This window comes from Corvus cornix, chromosome 6 (assembly GCF_000738735.6).
Source record: "Corvus cornix cornix isolate S_Up_H32 chromosome 6, ASM73873v5, whole genome shotgun sequence".
Taxonomy (NCBI): domain Eukaryota; kingdom Metazoa; phylum Chordata; class Aves; order Passeriformes; family Corvidae; genus Corvus; species Corvus cornix.
In genome coordinates, this window is record NC_046336.1 from 23,014,170 (window position 1) to 23,033,148 (window position 18,979).

Below are 18,979 nucleotides of genomic sequence, written 5' to 3' on the forward strand. Positions count from 1 at the left end.
CTGTTTAACAGTATTAATATAATATCAAAAGATGCTTCATATAATCGATGTAATGTTATTCATATAAATTTTTTTCATGGGAATAGATAGAAACTGAGCCACCTTGGTTGAAAAATTATCTTTTTCAGCAGAGATGGAGTATAATTAAGAAAAATTTAAATAATTACATGAAAATAGAAAATTCCTTCATCTTGAGAAAATATTAGATTCAAAATGGTAACAAGAACAACACATATGGCTGATGCAGTATCTTTTAGGGCTATTAGCATCAGACTTGAATTTCTTAATGAATCTTACAGGTATCACAGTCTCCAGCAAACTCATGCCATTTCCTGAACTGTAAGAATTGATTACTTTATGGATGTTGCAAAGAAACCAGCTTGCATAAAATACACTATTTCTAATGCTTATCAAAGTACAGAACCTGTGAGAAAAACAAATCTGCAAATCTCTAAGAAAAAGCACTGCAGCAACATGGTTTTATGTGCCATAAAATTGTTCCACTCAAGGGGCTGGCCCCCAGCTTTGAGGCCAAATAATTGCCATCAGTACCAGATGAATAAATATGCCACAAGCTAAAAATCTCACTAAAGAACAGCCTGCTCCACTCCCTGTAATTGCACTAGAATTGAGAAGAGTAATAAAAAGATTATTAATTTTAAAGTGAGCAAGATCGACTACAATGCCACAAATTGCAATTTAATATTGATCACATTTGTCTTTAGTATTTTCTCTTATTGAGGCTGGTATAGGGCACTCTATCACATGTACCTGGTGCTGAACACAGCTGCTCACTTATCACTGTTTTCGTGCAGCACTGTTTCTGTGCTTCACAAATAAAAGGATAACAATATTGTAATGCTTTTCTTCTGTACACAGTAATTAGAACTTCAACTCCCTTTATGAAGCTGCTGTTCAAGAATGAAAGAAAAAGAAAAAAGGATGGAGGTTGGCAGAGAAGAAAGGTGGGAGAGTGATGTTTGTTACATTGCACCAGGGATCTAGAAAAGACTCAAAATGTTCACAAAGCACAAGGAAGGGAGGAAAACCTGCAGGTATTCATGTTCATGTACATGGGATTTCCCTTTTCTTTTTTTCAGCATTGTTGGATTCCAGCTCTGGTATTTACTGAAGAGAGAGAGCTCTTTTCCTCCTGGTTGCTTAATTAACATGGCACAGTTGGCCCTCTGACTCTGTCAGAAATGACACATGCGTCAAAAGTGGAATGGGTGTCCTTGCTGCAAGGAATTCTATTTTTAAGCAGAAATGACTCATCAACTACTGGGGTGTCCCAAAAGCTACAATTTGTCAAGCTGTCAGGAGAAAAGGGAGGGAAAAAAAAAAGAAAAAGAGGTCACATCTTTATTTGTATCTGTAGCTTAAAAAGCAGAGGGGTAAAGTACTGATTATACTCAAATCCACTCTGAAAAGCAATCTTCTATGCAAGCCATGTTTTGTTAACAGCTATATGGTATCCAGAATTTTTAAAACCTCAGCTGAGTTACATCTTCTACATTACATAGATATGTGAATTTGTATAATGCTAAGGAAGAATGCTTGTAGCTCAGTGTGCACGACTAATCTGTCTACAAGGAAAGAAAGCATGGGACAAAATGTTTGCAGAGGCATTATCAGATGCTTTGGGATGAAACAAAAAATGCAGACATTCATTTGGAAAGAGGAAAAGAATAAAAAATAAAGAAAGGTTCTAACCTGTACACCAGTTATATAAATATAAATATATATATATATATATATAAAGAATTTGAACTGTAATTTAAGAAGATGTTCCTGTAGCAATACTGGAAACACATCAAGCAGCACGGTATGAGTTTATGAAAACAGAGAAGTGAAACTGAGCAGGCTATAAATGTGATCTATACAGTTTCATTACACTAACTGACCTTCGAATTATTGTGTAGGTGGTGAAAACCAACACAGGGCAGGTTTCATGAGAACTTGTTTCCAGTGAAAGTTACCAGAATCTAAGCCTTTAAATCTAAGCAAATAAATGCTAATCTAAGTATTTTTTGTCCGTATTTCTTAAGTCAGATCCAAGTCATTATGCAAAGAACGTGTATGTAAGCATAATGGTGTCAATAAGCTTATTTTATTGATGCTCTATAGACAGTAAATTATTATTCAGAGACGACAATAATTAGTAAATTGTAATTCATTCCACCTAGTAAGTCTGTGCTTCAGATACTGCATAATGTGTAGTGCTGCAACACAAATATTAAATACAATTTTCAAAATAAATTTGAAAGATTAGCAAACTACAGGAATGAGAAGCTGAGATGTTCTATTACAATCATTTTTTATCCATAGTCATGGGTAGAATTTTAAAAAGGATATTGGTTCCGGGGTTTTTTAGATAACAAATGTAACTTTTAACACTCTGGTTTCACTGGACTCAGAAACCTCAGTTCATGCAGAGATATGAACTGTATATGGTAGCAAAACTAATTTAAGATTTATGCAAGCAGGGCAGCAAAGGATAAACTCCAGAACTTAAAACATAATTTAGAAGTATGGTTTTTCAAACATGCCTGATTATGCCTAACATCTGCCGTGAACCTTCAGATGAAAGACCTTACTCTTGGACAAATCAAACTTTGAGATCCTGCCCTACAAAAGCTAATGGAATTTAAAGCAGATGGGGACAATCTTTCCAAAACAGAACTAGAGATCAATGAAGACTTCCAGGAATCAACTAGAAGCAGCTGTCAATTTGCAGTTCTTTTTCAGCCTGATGTTTAACCCGATGCCTTTGGACTTCTCAGTACACAAAAGCAGAAACAATTCATTGGAAAAGAAAGATGCAATTTGGCACTAGGAGGGTTGAATACCAGTCAATGCTATTCAGATGTCCTTTAACAATGGGCACTTGCTTGGAGAAAAACTGTCAGGTGAGGCAACAATCTCCTACAGCCTTTGTCAAGCCACCACCTTGCCCCCACCCCTTGAAGGAGCTCAGGTATCTCACATGAAGCATAACAGCACACAAAAGCAAACCACCCCTCAGCAGAGAGAAAAGAATTTGACTCAGAATTATATTATAACATCTATGTGCAAACATATGTGGTTAAGTTTATTTCTTGCAAACAGCTCCAGAACAGCCAATAAACTCACTTGCCATGAATGCCATTTGTCGTAAGGTGTCAGAATGGACTTGCAACACAGTGGGGGGAAAAGAACGTACTTGCTTGATTTGTTACTCATTTTCAGACAAGAAATAAAATGCTGACATCTAACATCAAATTCTCAGGAACATTCCTGTATGTGTATACACAGCCTCCAGGTCTAAAAAAACCCCAAAAGCTCTCACTGATCAGCCACACTAAATGACCAAAGTCTTATCTAAGTAATCATGACCTTGAACTGCATAGCAACATGTTATGAAAACACAGTTTGCCCTGGGCCAGAAAGGATCACACATCTTCCTTGGGCTTGGATCCATTTCAGTCTTTTGAGAGTCTCTGAGTTTATAAATAAGAAATGGTGTTACAAAAGATGAAGGTGTTAAATGTTCACTTTCTAAAAATGGCATTTTTAGGCAAAATAATATTGCTCTAAGATTGAAATCCTATAGACACCCTTGCAACTCTGCAGGCTTAGATCTTCAGAGCAATAATGGGGTCTTCTCTTCCTTTGAGTCTTGCAGGCCACATAGTCAGCTTTACACTGCAGGAGACATAATAATCAGATATTCCAACATCCTACCAACCAAAATATCGTCAGTATAATTTGTCCAAGTGAGATACCAGTGATGCAGGAAAGTCCACAATCATCCTATGATTATCTTTTCCAATATTTCACCACTATGACAGCTATCAAACTTTCCTACAGTTAGAAACTAAATCTGAAAAGTTGTAAATTATATAGACTTTATCATTTCTCCAAGCATTATAGAGAATGACCTTCGAGTACCATTCCACTTACATACTGGAATGGTATCACATCTGCCCCTCCCTACATCACAGTGTGACATTTTAGTGTAAAATTCTGCTTCTTTGAAAAAGCCTTGTGATGTAAATATAGCTAACAAGCTACTCAAATTAGACCACACCTAAGTCAGACCTCCATGTTCAATGAATTTCCTCCATTCATCCTTGGAAGAGAGAAACTTGAGAAAGCAGCATGTCTTGCTCTCCTAAAAAGTGCTGTCTTAAAAATGTGCCAGTGATACAAATTTTTGTCTATATTGAAATCAAATTTCTGTCAATTTACTAGAAACTAAAAGGAAAAACTAATGGCCAAATGTTTAAAAAAAAAATGAGTACATTTCACCTAGCCCTTAAAAAAGAAAGATCTGATTCCTGAAATACAGTACTCTCGTTTGTCTAAGAGATGACAAAAATTTATACCATATAAGAATTGGGTCATGAAAAAGTGAGGACTTAGCTATTTTATGATTGAACTCTCAAGCCTGGTATGTTCAGTATAAACACATTAATTTAAGTGACAGATATTTACTTAAAGGCCTGTCTAGCAACATTTTAATACAAATAAAGCCTGTAAATATCACTGCATGTAAAAAGTTTTGCTATTTCAGATTACTGACTTATTTTGGGAATAATAAGATTATACAAACTTGAACTTCAGTGATTCCTTAGCATAGCATGCAACTGGCTGCAGCTGGAAAGCAGCTTTGCAGAAAATGACCCGAGTCTAGAAGTTCACTATAAGCCATCCATGGGCCCTTGCAGTAAAGGGGTCAGCAGCATTTTCCAGGCTGCATCAGGAAATGTCTCCAGCACGGAGATGCAGACATCGGGGAGTAAGGCCAATGAAAGGCACAAAGATGTTAAGAGACTGAAGTCCTGTCTCATGAGGAGGGCTGAGAGAGTACTGAGGGACTGTTTTGTCTGACAAAGATAAGGCTCAAAGAATCTTACCAATATCTATAAATACCTGATGGAGCCTCCTTCAGGTATAAAGAAAACAGAGCCAACCTCTACTCAGTCATACTCAATGACAGGCCAAGAGGAAATTACTGTTACTGAGATCTTGTACAAGGCCTAACATTTCAGAAAATGAGTCTCATTGGAATTTATCACATCATCAAGGTTGTGCATCACAGTTGCTAAGAATTTCTGTAAAACACCAAGGGATAAAAACAGTACACAAAAATTTCCAGAGTTTGATTTGTCTATTATTATGGAAGAAAAATCTTGTTTGCCATTTTATCTGAAACTCATCCACAGTATTTCTCATTTAATTCATTTGCAACAATTCATTTTCACTCATTTAGCAAACACAAACTACTGGCATTGATTAACAGAAACTTCATTACAGTGGTTTGTCTAGAGAACTCAGAATATTTCCATATTGCCTAACCAGAGATTCTGTACCACTAGCAAAAATCAGTGTAATCCAATGTTATTTCATTAATGTGATAAACACATACAGAGGAATTACCTTTATTCATTATTATAATCTCCTAAATTGATTGGTAGGGTTGTTCAGGTAGTGTTTTACAAATTTTATCTGCATATAATTTGCCAAACTCAAGCTCTCTGAACATGAGAATGAATGCAAACACTCTAGCTAAGAGATGGATAGTACATAAATCATGCATCTTATTTTCCAGTATGCCTCACTACATCCAGCTTTTTTAATAATGCACGATAATCCTGTAATGATTGGTGGTCAAGGGACAATGTCTAACAACAAAACTAGGTGACATACAATCATACTTAATCCCTTTGTCCTAGAGCACCAACTGCATAGTAACACATGGACAATCATTGCCAGGTGGTTTTTTCCCCTCCACTGTGGCTTGTTTCTTTTGGTTTTTGCCTTATAGTAATCGTCTCACTGTTGTTGCTGGATTTTACTCATAATTAACACCATCTGTGCCTAACAAAATCCTTCAATCATTCTGGTATTCAGTTGCCTGCAGAGGCCATGCATTGAGCTGCACACCCACCTGGCTTCAACTGTAGCATGCTAATGAAAGTAATGAATCTTAGCTGTGGACACTTTCCCAGGAAAATTTGCAGAGCAATGAAGAAAATTAAAGTTCGTTGTTACAAATAAGGCTTTCTTCCGGAAACCACTTCTGAATTAAAGCAATAATGGTGTACACTCAGTACTTATTACAAACAGAGTAAAGATAGAACTAAAATACTTATGACCAAAAATCTTATTTAACGATGTACCAGTTTAAAGGGTGTTGACTGGGGCTTTATGAACCACAGATTTTCTGATTTGCTGAGAATCAGCAGCAGGAACAACTGAAGTTATAGTTCTGTTACAATAGTAAAAAACCAAGTGACTTGAAAATAAACACTCAAGAAATTCACTTACATATTTAAGCTAAATTTTCTTTAAATCAGAAAATTACACCTATCACTCCATTTGAGACGTGAGCAGTTAATAAAAGTAAGGGGAATTAAAAGTTTCCTTTTCCCTGTTTATGTTAAAAAAGGTGGAGATAAAACATACAACTGGATTTACTTCAGCATGGAACAAAATTTATTAGCTCACAGAAATAGCCAGAAATTGATACAGTGTTAACAAAATTAAAATTAGGAAAATATTAAAATTCCACAAGGCCACCAGCTGCAAGGCACTGTGAGAGACTTCCCTCCCAAGAATGCAGGGAACAGTATTGTTTTAATCGACTTGCCAAGATACAGACCACTGTATTTTTAGCAATTTTAGCAATGGTAAACAACCTAACAGCATTTCCTTGAAGCAGATCCCAGAATTTTAAGTCAACTTCTACATCTCTTAGTCGTGCATCATAAAAAAATGTATATATATAAACTCTAATGTGTACTTAGTATGAAGGAATGTTCCAGTAGTCTTAGAGTGGGTTAATGAGTGTACTAAGACAAAGCAGAACTTTATAAACATAATTGAAATATTTTTGCAGGGTGAATTTCACTATAAGCAGGAAGGCTTGAAACAAAGCTTAGTACTAGTTAAGTCCTGCCTACTTAACTCCTCAAATATGAAGACTGAAAGGCTGTGTAAAATCTGTACACACTCAAAATACTGGTAAATACATACTTCAGGGTACAGAACCCTGAACTGCACAGGATATCCTCAGCCAAATGATATACCACAGCCCTAAAACTGGTTACTTGAGAAAAAAAAAAATTATCAATCTTTTACTTTTATATGCCTTGCAAATTGAAAAGTAATACATTCAGAAAAGGAAACTGTAACCTGAAAACTACAATAAAATCAAAGCTCAAACTGAACTTTTTATATGAATTGATTTCTGATCCTATTAGACCCATCTTGATTTTTTTTTATACATCAGGCCGAGGAGATCCACTCAAAATTCAGATGTAGCAGCATTGAATTATTGATTTACAAATGAAATTAAAATTGCTGTTTCCTTGAAGGGCCATGAAACAGAGTCATCAAAATATTCTGCAGATTATTCCAGTTAATATGGAAAAGCTTAGTGATTTGTAATGAAAATGAGATTGGTATCTAAAAACACTTGAGTGTTTGTTTATACAGACTTGTTGAACTATTCAGATAAACTTCATAACTCATACATGTCTGTAAAAGGGGTAACACAGCCTAAACAGATGAAAAAGATGTGGATTCTCCTGGGCAGTGACACTGTATCTGTACTAAATTTAAATAAATTATCCTCACCAGGCTTGCAGTATTTCTGTAGAACATTTTGCTGAGCAAAATCAAATGTCTTTCAGAAGACAAAACAGAAGCAGTAGCAAGCAAGCAGGAAAGGCAAACACAGTACCCTATCACAGCTTATCCTCAAATGTTCCCACAAAAAAAGAGAATTCATAAGGACTTGAAACAAAGTGCTGCTTTTAGGAAAAAAAGTCTTTTTTCTAGTAAAACTTTCCAAGAGAACTTGCCAATGACACTTTTCTCCTTGTGCTGTCACATAGGAAACTCCTCAAACAGAATACAGATTTCCAATGCATCTTTCCTAATTTATTCCCATGCAATGGCAAGAAACCAGCATGAATCCTCCAAAACAAGAAACCAGACTTTTCAGGTTGCATTGTTTTGTTAAGCAATTTCTAGTATAGTATCTCTAACATGTTTCCAGCTAATATTGCTACCTCACAAGTAGACAAAATCACCTAGGTTGGGATCATAAAGTCTAACTTTTAGCATAGGTGAGAAAAACTTGCTTCACTAAGTAATAAAGACCAAAAAAATGAACTCAAAGGTACTACAGGAGACAGAAGAAGCACAAAAAAACTGTTTTCCTGGAGGGAATCACAATCCTTTCAAAAAGTCATCCATATACAAAATAAAACACAAAAATACAATTAATACGTGTTTTTAAGAGTGAACTTTTATTCAGTCAGATATGTATGTGGATACTTTATAACAGAAGTTAGACCAAAGAAAGAATAATGATGCAGTAGTCAGAATGTGAGCAATGAAGTTGCAACCATGACAGGGTGGCTTAACACTTAAAGATATTTCCATTCTTCTTATAAAATGATTTGATTAATAGTTTGTGGTGGCTGAAAGTATTTATTTGTGCTCTCTCTCCTATCACAGCACTAATGAAAGGGGTATGGAGATGTGGAGGGCATATAGGGTATTTTCTGATCGTTTTAGAAACATATAAAGCTTTAAGGAAAGCCTAAAATATCATTTGCAAAACGCACAAAGCAGATGTATATGATCATAATTGTGGCCATATTTTGTGATGAAGCATGGTGCAGAATCCAAAGTTTTCAGAAACAGAATCAGTGCAGAAATACTTTATAGCAACACAAAGCTATTTAATTGGCTCTGCTGAGATGTAGGACTAACTGGTATGGAGGATGCTGAAACTGTACCATTTTCTGAGCTCAGAGCTCTCCAAACAGCATTGCACTGGATGTGCCATTTCATCTGGTACTACTCTGGCAGAGTGTCTATCAGAGTGATGAACTGGGGAGCATAAAAATGCTCTTAGTTTCCCCTCCTCTCACAGCTGTGACAACCTTCATACTTCAATTCAGCCTTCATACTAAAATCAATCATGACACATGCTTGCCTGACAAAACTGTGGTCTTTTCACTCTCCCCTTCCATATCTAATGAAACAGTGCTGTTTTTCTCATCTTTCTTGATGCCCCTTCGGTATGAAGCCATGCAGGATTCCTTTGTGGACATACCCGTCATTGTATCTATAAATCTATCAATAGATTAAGAGTCTTGAATGAATAGATCACTGGCAAGATCTATTAGACAACTGCTCACACTAGCACTCTTCAGCTGTGGACTGGAGACACAATTTTTCTAACTCTACACATAAGAGCCAGTAACAGGCAAGAGTGCATGGCCTGGGCAGAACACACTGGCTCTGGCATGCATTGTTAAGGGAAAGCACACCCTGGTGCGTGCCAACCATCTCTCTGGTGGGAACACTAGAGCCCATTTGTCTGCACTGACCCTGGTCAAGCTGTAGTCTCTGTTGTTCCAGCTGCTTTGTTGAGGATATCACAAGCATTCCTCTCGCCCTACCTTCATTATTTCCTGTTTGACCAAATTCTCAAAGGAATGACTTTTTCCAAGCATGTACTTGTGGATCTTAGTAGACTGATATATCACTATATTTGATTCTGCATTGCTGAAATGGGTGTCAGGTCAGCAGAATAGAATAAAGCAGAATTTTTCTCTTCAGAAATATATCTGGGGTGTTTCTAACATAAATTAATCAACTAGTGAGCATTTACAAAAAAAACCCAGAAAAGAGCAAGATGTGTCTGTGTAAGTAAAGGAGGGTAAGAGAGGAGAAAGGAGGAGAAACCAAAGAAAAAGTGTGAAAGTACAGTCAATAAGCTGGTGGCAGTACATGGATTAGGTGGCCCAAAGAAAGCTCAAGTGTCCCAGAGACTCTCCCATGTTGTCAGCTTTGCTCTCCTTGAGGAAAACAATCAAAGACTTGAGAATGCAAGTCTGCCTAAAACTCATTATATAATCCATTCATTTCACAAAAGACAGTAACACCGACACATAGCTGTACTTGATCTGAAACTGAAACAAGTGGAAACACGTTTTAATCTATTCCACACTTTCGACCTGGAGATATCAGGTATCCAGAAGATATGCCACTCTGCTTTAAAAAGTTTTACAAAGGTCTTCAGAAAGGAACCACCTTATGTACTTCAGTGGTGACATACTAAGGAAAAATTGCTAAAATTAATGAAAACACCCATTGAAATGTTAAGAAGGAAAGCCAATTGTCCTCACTTCCAGGGAGCTCAAGATTTGCATTTTCCAACCACTTGGCTCCTCTCCACAAAGAAAACCTCTACCTTAGTTATTTGCATTATGCTTGACACATCGATGGCTTCAAATTCACACAATACAGAGCTGGCATCCATGTATCCAAGAATGCCTTTTGCTGGTGCCACCACCTTCCTAAATATCAGGATGTACAGATGTCAACAGTTGAATGTCTGATTTTCTGAGTCACAGAATGACTGTTTCAGAACATTACTACTACCAGTACAGACAGCTAGGCAGGCTCATGTGGACTGACTTTGGCGTACAATCTTAACGGTTGCATTAATGGAAAGCCTTAAACTAGTTCAGAGAAAAACAGCAAGCATGTCATCATAGAACTTTAAATTACCATTGATACTTCAGAATATCACTCTCCAAAAAGAACTGTAATCAAAGAAGAATATTTAAGTACCTTTTTATTTGTTTCTTCTATGTTAGGCTACCAATCTGCCTGTTACAACACAGACAGTGTCCAGCTTGATGTTAAAACAAGGGTGGAGTATGAATGATATCAGAACACAGTTTGAGTTACCCTGGTTTGTATCAAACCACCACATATCCTGATGAAACTTTCTATTGCCTGGCCAAAACCACAACACTGTATGATAACGTCGGTGTAAATCTAAAAAATACTGAGATGCTTTGCAGACTGTTAGTAGTTCACCTTATCTTGGTAGAAACCTATCACACCAAGAACTTGGAAATACAGGTATGCAAGATACAATATGCTCGTACTGTCTAATTCAAGCTGAGATTTTCAGAAGCATTCCTGTCAGTCTCCCAAGACGCTTTTATCACCCTGCAAACTGCAATTTTTTGACAAGTATTTTTAGCCTGTATTTCTTATCCTAGTCTTGACTTTGAAAGATTCTACACAGCATAATGAATATAAAAACTGTAATTTTGCGATAGTATTTATAATCTCAATACACAAAAGTAGTTTTCCTCGCCATTCTACAGATCCAATGTGACTGTGTTCAGTCTAGTTTATGTGATATTTTATTTTCCCATTCTTGAATTATTTTTGTAGAACCTGTGCTATTACGAAGTTCTTTGCACTCAGGCGATGAGACCAAGCACTGATTTGAAGTAGATGAATGGAGAAATTTAAAGATGTATAATTGCTGCAGGAAAGGAGAGAAAGGAAAATGTACTCAAATACTCACTTTGATGAATCTATGAAGTATATTACAAGAGCACCAATACTAAGAGCGAAGACTAAGACAACCTACAAAAGAAAAGAAAAGAGTAATTATTTAACAATATTAACCATTTATTCTTTTACATACAAAAAAAAAGACAAAAATAAATAAGAAGCTAGTTTTATTTCAGGTCTAATTTTCTTCAGAAAATTACTCCTACTTGAACTTCAAACATTATATATATTGTCACAGAATGCTTTCTTGCATTGAAAGGAGGACAAAATCTGGCTTTACAAAACCTATCCTTCAGGATTGCTCATTGGCGCATAAACCAAGAGTGACAGATTAGACTGAATTTCCATTTATATACATGGCTGTGAAACCCACAAGAAAAGTGTAAGACTATGTAAAAACACGTATTTACCCTGCACTCCTGTCCATTGAGATTATACTGAACTTTCAAACAGTTTAAAGCAATACTTGATGCAGCACGTCATGAGTGTTACGACTTTTGTTGACAGTCTTAACTGTTAAAGCAACAGATGAGCGCTGAAATAAAAATATTTTGATTCCATACAGGCTTCAGACCTCTTTCTGAAGCTGCTGTCTTATGAACAAGCCTGACGATCACTGCACAAGGAGGAGACATGCAATGTGCTCATTCAAAGTGGACTGTCTGAAAATCCTCTGCTCTCAGCTATCACTCAATGCCGTAAAGGCAGCATCTGAAGCAAGGTATAGTAATTATTACATAACCAGACTCTGGAGCTCTGCACAGCCAGTATCAGACATGTACATATCTTCCAATAAAATAAACTCATTAATGTATTAATATTACATAATTACTACTACTTGTTAAAATAACTATTCAACTGAAAGCTTAAATTATTTTTTCCTTACTTTTAGATCTTGCTGACCATAACATTTTTTACTTTTTGAATGCCTGAAAAAGGGTATTTTGCCAGAGTACAAGTATCTATTGTCTTACCTGATATGCTATCACCTGTACCAATGAGATCTGTCAGTCAAATTCAAGGACTGAAGCACAAAACTCATTGAAATAACATTTTTACTACCTGAGTCTAATATAATGTTAACATCTAGAGTTTAAATCTTCTTTCACTGTGTGCAGGTGTTGCAAGGTGAAATAAGCTATTAAATTCATATCAGCTGGTAAGAGTCTCACCATCACAAGAAATTATTGTGGCAAATAGAACTTGTGGATTGTCATCTGACAATATATCCCAAATTATGATTAGCAATGATCTCAAGGCCCATTTTTCTCTGAATTAAGATATTGGGAATCAAATTATTGTGCACACTCTGCCTTACCTGTTGGAATATTCCAAGCTACACACAATAGCAGTTTGGATCTGAATCAAATCTGCTCCATTCTTTATTATCAGTCCATTTCAAGGAAAGGCTTCATTTTTTTAAAAACAGAATTTAAAAAGGTGCTGAGTATTCTGAGAGCACAGAGCTTACAATTTTGGCAAAAATTTTAATTCTACCCAAACCAGTTTCAAACACATCTGTTCACTTTAAAATAATTTAAAGTCAAGCATTAGTGGTAATGTTTTACCCTGCATTCTGTGGAATAATTTCTGTACTAACAGCACCCTCAAAACCACTATTAAATATAGCTATTTCTTTAAAAAGAATACCCAATAATAAAAACCCAAAGCAAACAGTGTACAAATTAAAAAAAAAAAGGAAAGAAAAAGAAAAAAACTACCCCAAAAAAAGCCAAAGTACAAAAGAGATTTACCCTATAGCAGGAGTTTTGGGCTGCAGAATGCTGAAATGGCCACTTAACGCTGAAAATGAAATTTGAAAAACTAAACTTGTAATCCATTTGGGACTCTATAAACACTCATGCTCTCAAGTTTCACAAAATACACAAGGACTTTGTGAAACTTAAAGGATTTTTATTTTTCTTTTCACATAGCAAGTCTTAAGTTACAACATTCAGTCATTGCCTCCTACCCAAAGGAGTCTTGTAGAGCAAACCCAGCATAACAATTTATCAGCCTTACATTTGAATTATATCCAATTCCTTATTCATCATGACTGTGCTGCTTAAATGTTACACAGATCCTGGGTGAGATCTTCCAAAACACTTTAGGAATTTAAGTGTTCTACGACAGTTCATATAACTGCCACTAAAATGCAAATATGTCTATTTTGCAAGCAGCTCCAGATTCCCATGCTACACCAAAGAGTGAGATATGTATGCAAAGCTACAACACTCTCCTTCTTTAATATATATACCTGATTTTAAATCAAGGCTTATTTTCTCTTCTATTGCCTTAAAACACATACCTAACATGATTCATAATGTCTCAAAGAATCACAGAAAGGGTATCAGAAGAGAATGGAATCAAACTCCATTTCCTTTTCCTGCTAACATTTTTCCTTTCCTAAGTGACAGAGGAATTCAGCTGCACTTGAATCCATCAAGTGTGTGGAAAAAGCAGACCCTGAATCAATCAGGTTAGAGTTACACTAAAATAAAAAAAAAAAAAAAGAAATAGAATTTAACAAACTCCAAACTCTTGTATGCTATACAATAGTCTCAGATGCAAGTTTGTTGCTATAGTCTCATTTAAATAAAGCTGAATGTGACCTGGTTATTCAGGCCCAGGACGACAATTAGTGAGTTTGTTCTAGTCTTCCCTAGATTGCCATGGGAGATAATGCTTGTTTGGAGACCTTGCTATGCTTGAGGGGTGTCACAAACACAGACCCATAACCCAAATTCACAGCAACTAGAACCTAAGGGAGGGGAAAGCATATATTTATGTGAATTACTGCCTTTTTCGTTAACCAGGCCATGGCGAGATGCTTGCTTGCTCTGTTTATTATTTCAATGCATTTGGCAAAACATTGCAATTGCTACATATCTATTGTAACTTCTCTCTGTACAGAAGGAAAGACTCCTTTAATTTATAATAGCTTGCTGTTTGTTTAAGATTGATAAATGTGAACTCATATGCTAACAGCTATACTGTCTAAGCACTTACTAACAAATTAAAAATAAACACCAATCTGGCTAAAGGAAAGAGGAAGAAATACATGGAATAGTTGTTGCATATCCCTAAATCTTTCATTGAAAAAGGAACAGAGAAGATCCAGCCCCAGATTTCAACAGAAGTAGAGAATGTCTTTTGAGGCAAGAGTCAGAGAAACTGTAGAAAAAATCCACTTAAGGAAAATTAAAAATGCTTTGACTGATACCAAGATGCTCCAGAAGAGCTTCGACTGCAGTCAAAATTTAGGCATCCATAATAAATACAAAAAGAAAAAAGAGAAAGAAAAAAAAAAGGGGAGTTTTGATAAGGGCGTAACAGCATGATAATACTGCAGGGAAGCACCAACTTTGAGAAACACTGTCTCAATTAAGCTCACTTTCCAGGTCCCTATGCAACAAAGCGATAATCCAAGCGGTGGCACTGTTCCCCCTACAACTCCGTAACAGCATTATCGAACCAACACGGGATAATGAAAAGGCTGGTCACATTAGACAGGAGGGTACAGTTAATAATGAAGAGCCACGAAGGGACTCCAGAGCAGGAACTTCAGTCTCTCATACCCTGTAACACTCAAACATTCTGTGAAAGGTGAAACAGAACTCTTTGAAGTTTCAAAGGCAAATTCTAGCTTATACAAGATTAAACTATCCAAACATAATTAATATAAAATAGCATAGAACTCAAGAGGCAAAGCAGAAAATCAAAAAGGAATAAACATCTATTTTTATTTTCCTCCAATGTTAAGTATTAAAATAAGAAGTATGCAGTGAAAAAAAAAACTTTCAGAAATCCTGTAACCCCTAACACCTCAGGGCATCAGAGAGTTCTTATTTTTTCTGACAACAATCTATTCTGGTACTGTTCTTCAAAAATGCTTTTTTCAAATTCTTATTCTATAGTTAAATTATTCAACCCTAAGGCTACTCCAATGCTTAGAATATACTAGGTTGTTCATTATTAATATTTTTTTGAAATTCACTTACTTTTCATTTCTACACCCACACAGTAAATTCTGTTAATAAGCTACTCAGTTTTATCAACTATAATTTAAACTACAATTCCATTAGTTTCTATATTTCAAATTATTTATGGAGAACACAAATTATTTCCTAAATACATAAAGCTAAAACCTTAATGATCCATTAAACTTTTGTTACACAGAAGTTTGCACTAAGATGCAAATAGCCTGACATTTTGATCTAACTTGGATGAAAATTTTCAGACCTTAAATATAAACCCCAAACTTCCTTAAAACATCAATTAAGATATTAATTGTATTTCTTTTATAGACAGATAGAATTTATTTGTCCAGATTTGTTAGGAATGAAAACCTTTGAAATCTAAGGATGCACCTGCTTCAAATTACATTTCAGAAGTTAAGAATTACTTCCAGTTTGGCAATCCCTGCATTAATTTGCAGAGTCTAGGAGATGTACCCACATCTGTGCAATTACTGCAATTTAACAGAGCTAAGACCTGAGCAAGTCTTGACCATAGAAGATCCAGACTGGCTTACCTAAAATTGCTGTCCCACTAACTGACACCCTATATGCAAAGAACAAAATTCAGAAAGCATTCCATGTAGGCAAAGCCACAAGTGGTAAGAAATTATGCACTGCAGCTGACACAAACAACTGAGCAATTAATGTATCTTAGATTAATGTAAATACAAATGAAGTTCTATTTACTATAAAACAATATCGATGCTTGCTCTAAAAAAATCAGTGTTCTACCTTTTTGTATTGTGATACTTACTTCATTGAGATATTTTTATTTATGTTACCTATGGACATAAACCAGTGAACTAAAGCAGCTGCTTGATGTCCAATTATAAAATTCATGTAAGTTAATCCAACAAAACAGCCTTCAGAACTTTGTGATTGTGCAGAAAAATAAAATGCATCCAGACTTTTATAGAAACTGGTAGGAAATTGCTGTTTAGAGGCTTTTTTCCCCACTATAACCTGTCTGATAACCAGGAGTAAAGTAGAACAGGATCTTTCAAATCCATCAACAGGACCAAGGACCATGCTCCAGATGAAGTTGTACACTGACTTTTCTCTGGGCTTAAACTCATTGCCCTGCCTAAGTCCTACTGCCTCTTCTTTACCTGGACCCTCCTGGACCAACATATAAATAACTAAAATGCCCAAGACAAAAGTACAAAATATCCACCATCTACTCTATGGGGTCCTGAACTCCCAAGGGGCTCTTGGAATGCCAGTCCACCTCACTCAGGTTTGCTAGATCATATTTCTTATTGATGTAATGCTCTCTTAATATCTTCTAGAAAAACTGCATTTAATGCCAGCTTCTCTTTGAAGAAAACTATCTAAGCAGGCAGCAGTTGTGAGCCACCTTACAAGAGTAAAGCGTGAAACACAAGCAAATGATGGCTGAAGCGAGTGAACCAGAGGAGAAAGATGAAGTGATAAAATAGTCAAAAGACTAAACAAGATTCCCTCTTGCTCCTTCCTACCAGCAATAAATACTAAATGAAAAGCTCAAACAAGGATACTAAAGAAACTGGGGAAAATTGTCATTTACCTTTTACTCAAAAATGCAGGGAAACATTATATATTATATGTTAATATACTCCCTGTATAAGACCCATGCTTGACAGAACTTAACACTATGACAAGACACAGTGATATATGCATTGATTCTCATCCAAATACAGGCAAAGTGCAAATTCTACAGCCAGCACCTGCTCTTGATGACAGTGTACATGCTCACAGGTATGAATCTTAAAGGTTGTGTCTGCTGGGCAGTATCCTTGCTATTAAATCTGTCTCAGTGACTTAGTGATCCTACCAATCTGCCTGCAGAAAAGGCAGGTGTCACAAGACAAATAACAAAAAATAATAATCTACATTTCTACTATTTCTTCCAGCCTTTGAATGCCAGCTAGAATTCAACATCCAATTCTAGAAGCAATTAAAGCACTTTCAAGCCCGATGATGAGCAACCCCATCTTTCAGCGAAGCCGGAAAAGATTCAAGACCACACAGCTCTGAAGAGACTTTACTAACTCTTAGTTTTGAGCTCGAAGCAATTAAAGTATTAAACTCAAACTTTGCAATTTTTATAGCCACATTAAAAACTTCTCACAAATCCAGACTTGAAAATGTTTACATGCAAGTCATTTCCTTTCAGTCAAATTTTCTGATTTTGTATTTTGTTTACTGTTATTACACAAAAAGGAGTTAACTAAAAAGTTAATTAGCTATTAAATTTTACGGTAACTAATTTAGTCATCAGCACACGATAAAAACAGTACTGCAAACTTTGGCAGCTTTACGAGATCTTTTTGCTATATAAATTTTCCCCTTCAGCAAAGCTCATATAGACTTACATTTTCCAAGAAAAGTCTGAGTTTATCCAAAAGAGGAGGTGAAGGGGAGTGAGAAATGACTATCAGATAAACCATGGGGCAGTAAACTTTTAGTGAACTTCTGTCAGAAAATTCATAGCAAGGATTTAATTTAAAAACAAAAGGCAGCAAAGTAGGCCAGCATGAGCTCTGGATAATGACCATGAGTAATCAGAAGACTTGGTTATTGTCCCTAGTCCTACCAGTCTTGTGGTGTGTGACTAAAGCATATTACTTGACCTCTTCAGGCTTCCAATTCTCCCTCTTGCTTTCATTTGGCAGGAATACTCCATGTCAACTTATTAGGGCAACCACTCTCTTCACTACAGGTGATTGAGGTGGATCTTGCACAGCTGAGAGCTCTCTTGCTACCACAGTAATCACAAACAGCTCAAGCAGGACATGGCAATAGTGTCAGCACTACCTATGACACCAAAGGGGCTTTGTGCATTAAAGGGTTTTATTTAAGTAGAAAGGTGTCAATAACTCTAAGATAAACATTTTGCCCATGTTTCTGGAATTGTATTTTTGGTCCCACTGAGTTACTACCCAGTAGACCAATGTTTTATTTATTACTGAAACTAAAATTCTGTATTTACAGTAAATATATCTTTTAAAATACAGTTCATATTTAATGCATCTCTTTTTACAGACTTGAATAATATTGATAAGAAATACAGAAACAACATTTCTGGGAGAGAAAACAGATACAGCAGACACAGAAGAGTTACCAAAAAAAAAAAAAAGAAATTAGCCACATATTCAGTTCTTGCATATTGAATTTATGCATCAGAGCAGTAATTTGGGTATATCTGAAAGGTACAAGTAAAAGCCATGGTAAAGGTCAGAATTGCTGTGAGCTTGCCTAGCCACTCATGACTGTAGTAAGTAACTGATGAAATAGGTCACTGGGAATAAGATATGGAACATCTCTGAATGAAACCACACTAAGGAGAATTAGCAAATTCAGTCTGCCTGCCACAAGCTGTGTTTTATTCTCTCTCCAATAAAAGATTCAGCTTCCTTACATAGACTTGAACAGACTACCTCTCATTTGAGCAGACTATTAAAAGGAATTTAATAGGAATTAATTCCTATTAAAAGGAATGCTGTGAAATCTAAATTCAGGAATTTTCAGAGTTGACATCAGACTCAGAAATATGAAAAATCAAACCAGAAAATACATTAAAAAAATTAGTACCT

General features: G+C 35.9%; 1 protein-coding gene across 50 annotated transcripts in view; it reads right to left on the bottom strand.

Annotated features, from left to right (window-relative positions):
- The window catches only part of KCNMA1 (potassium calcium-activated channel subfamily M alpha 1), a 438,676-nt gene that overhangs the window by 228,625 nt on the left and 191,072 nt on the right, over nucleotides 1-18,979 (bottom strand). For all 50 annotated transcript variants that reach the window (XM_039554286.1, XM_039554284.1, XM_039554283.1 and 47 more), the window contains one exon: nucleotides 11,396-11,457. In XM_039554286.1, coding sequence (XP_039410220.1) covers nucleotides 11,396-11,457 — 62 coding nt within the window. The remainder of the gene's footprint in view (nucleotides 1-11,395; nucleotides 11,458-18,979) is intronic.